The 1,031-nt window shown below is 35.1% G+C and overlaps 1 protein-coding gene across 1 annotated transcript; it reads right to left on the bottom strand.

Moving 5' to 3' along the window:
- Nucleotides 1-196: 196 nt before the first annotated feature.
- Nucleotides 197-876, bottom strand: LOC129571421 (uncharacterized). The gene is made up of 3 exons (XM_055451223.1): nucleotides 744-876; nucleotides 533-668; nucleotides 197-462 (listed from the first exon to the last, which is right to left on the bottom strand). Exons 1-3 carry the CDS (start codon nucleotides 811-813, stop codon nucleotides 225-227), a joined length of 444 nt encoding a protein of 147 aa, XP_055307198.1. The 5' UTR covers nucleotides 814-876; the 3' UTR covers nucleotides 197-224.
- Between the last annotated feature and the right edge of the window lie 155 nt (nucleotides 877-1,031).

The following is a 1,031-nucleotide window of genomic DNA, read 5'->3' as shown; positions in this document are numbered from 1 at the left end:
ATTGAAATCAGTACAAGCTTCAGCAGCTAATTTAGCACACACTCACGTTATGCTTGGAATTGTCATGGCCATTTGCTAATGCACAATTGTTATATTATGATTGTTTTTACTTCTAATTTCAATACAATGTGCAATGCATATTACTCTGACCTTCGTCTGTTGAATATGTTTACAGATAGATTGGATCAATAATCTTAATTAGTTATAAAATGAATTGAAATAAATTAAAATCTAGACAAACTCCATAGGTGAATAAATTCGATCAAACTGAGAAGCGATGCACCGAAAAATATACCAACAATGCTGCCTATGGTGATGACCAAGTCTAGATTTGTAAGGCGGGCTGATCGAGTCAATAGTTTCGGTTGACTATTTATTTCAATGGTCACTGACGTAATGCCGTCCGTTTGATCACTTTTGTTAACCGATTTATATCCGATGGATTTTTCCTTTACGTTATGTCTGTGGATCGAATCGATTTTTGATGATCAATTCATAATTTGGTTTCCATGGTTATACTCAATCTTCATACCCGACAAAGCCAACATGCATTTCTGTACATGTAGAAAGGCATGGATTCATATTCCAAAGATAGTCATCCACTAAATCTCTGTTGATCGATCGTTCAACACATCTTGTTTGTGTGTAATTACAATACTGGCTTTTGTCTATTGGACGAGAACAAATCGATCAAAAATAAATTCAGAATTCGAATTCATCATAATCTAAAGTAAGGTCATTACATTCGACTGGTGCAAAGGGCAGCGTACAATTGCAGAGTTTCAATTCCATTTGAACTCGAGAATGAATCATACAAGAGGTAATACCGTAAGGAAAAGATGCATCCAAGGGCCAAAGCTCGTCTGAAAATCGACACTTTCGCTCCATTATCGATAAGTCCCGTGTATCATCATCATTCTCTACCTGGGTTGTCTAGATATGGAACGAAACAGCACAAAAAATATATCAAGTCTAGAGAAACGTTACCAATTCAAATTGAATTAATCAATTATTTTTATTAACGGATTTCA

Source organism: Sitodiplosis mosellana, unplaced genomic scaffold (assembly GCF_009176505.1).
Source record: "Sitodiplosis mosellana isolate CC-2019 unplaced genomic scaffold, AAFC_SMos_1.0 Smas_scaffold_2431, whole genome shotgun sequence".
In the NCBI taxonomy this organism is placed as follows: domain Eukaryota; kingdom Metazoa; phylum Arthropoda; class Insecta; order Diptera; family Cecidomyiidae; genus Sitodiplosis; species Sitodiplosis mosellana.
The sequence above is the reverse complement of the archived record's forward strand: the minus strand, read 5'-3'. Positions and strand labels throughout refer to the sequence as shown.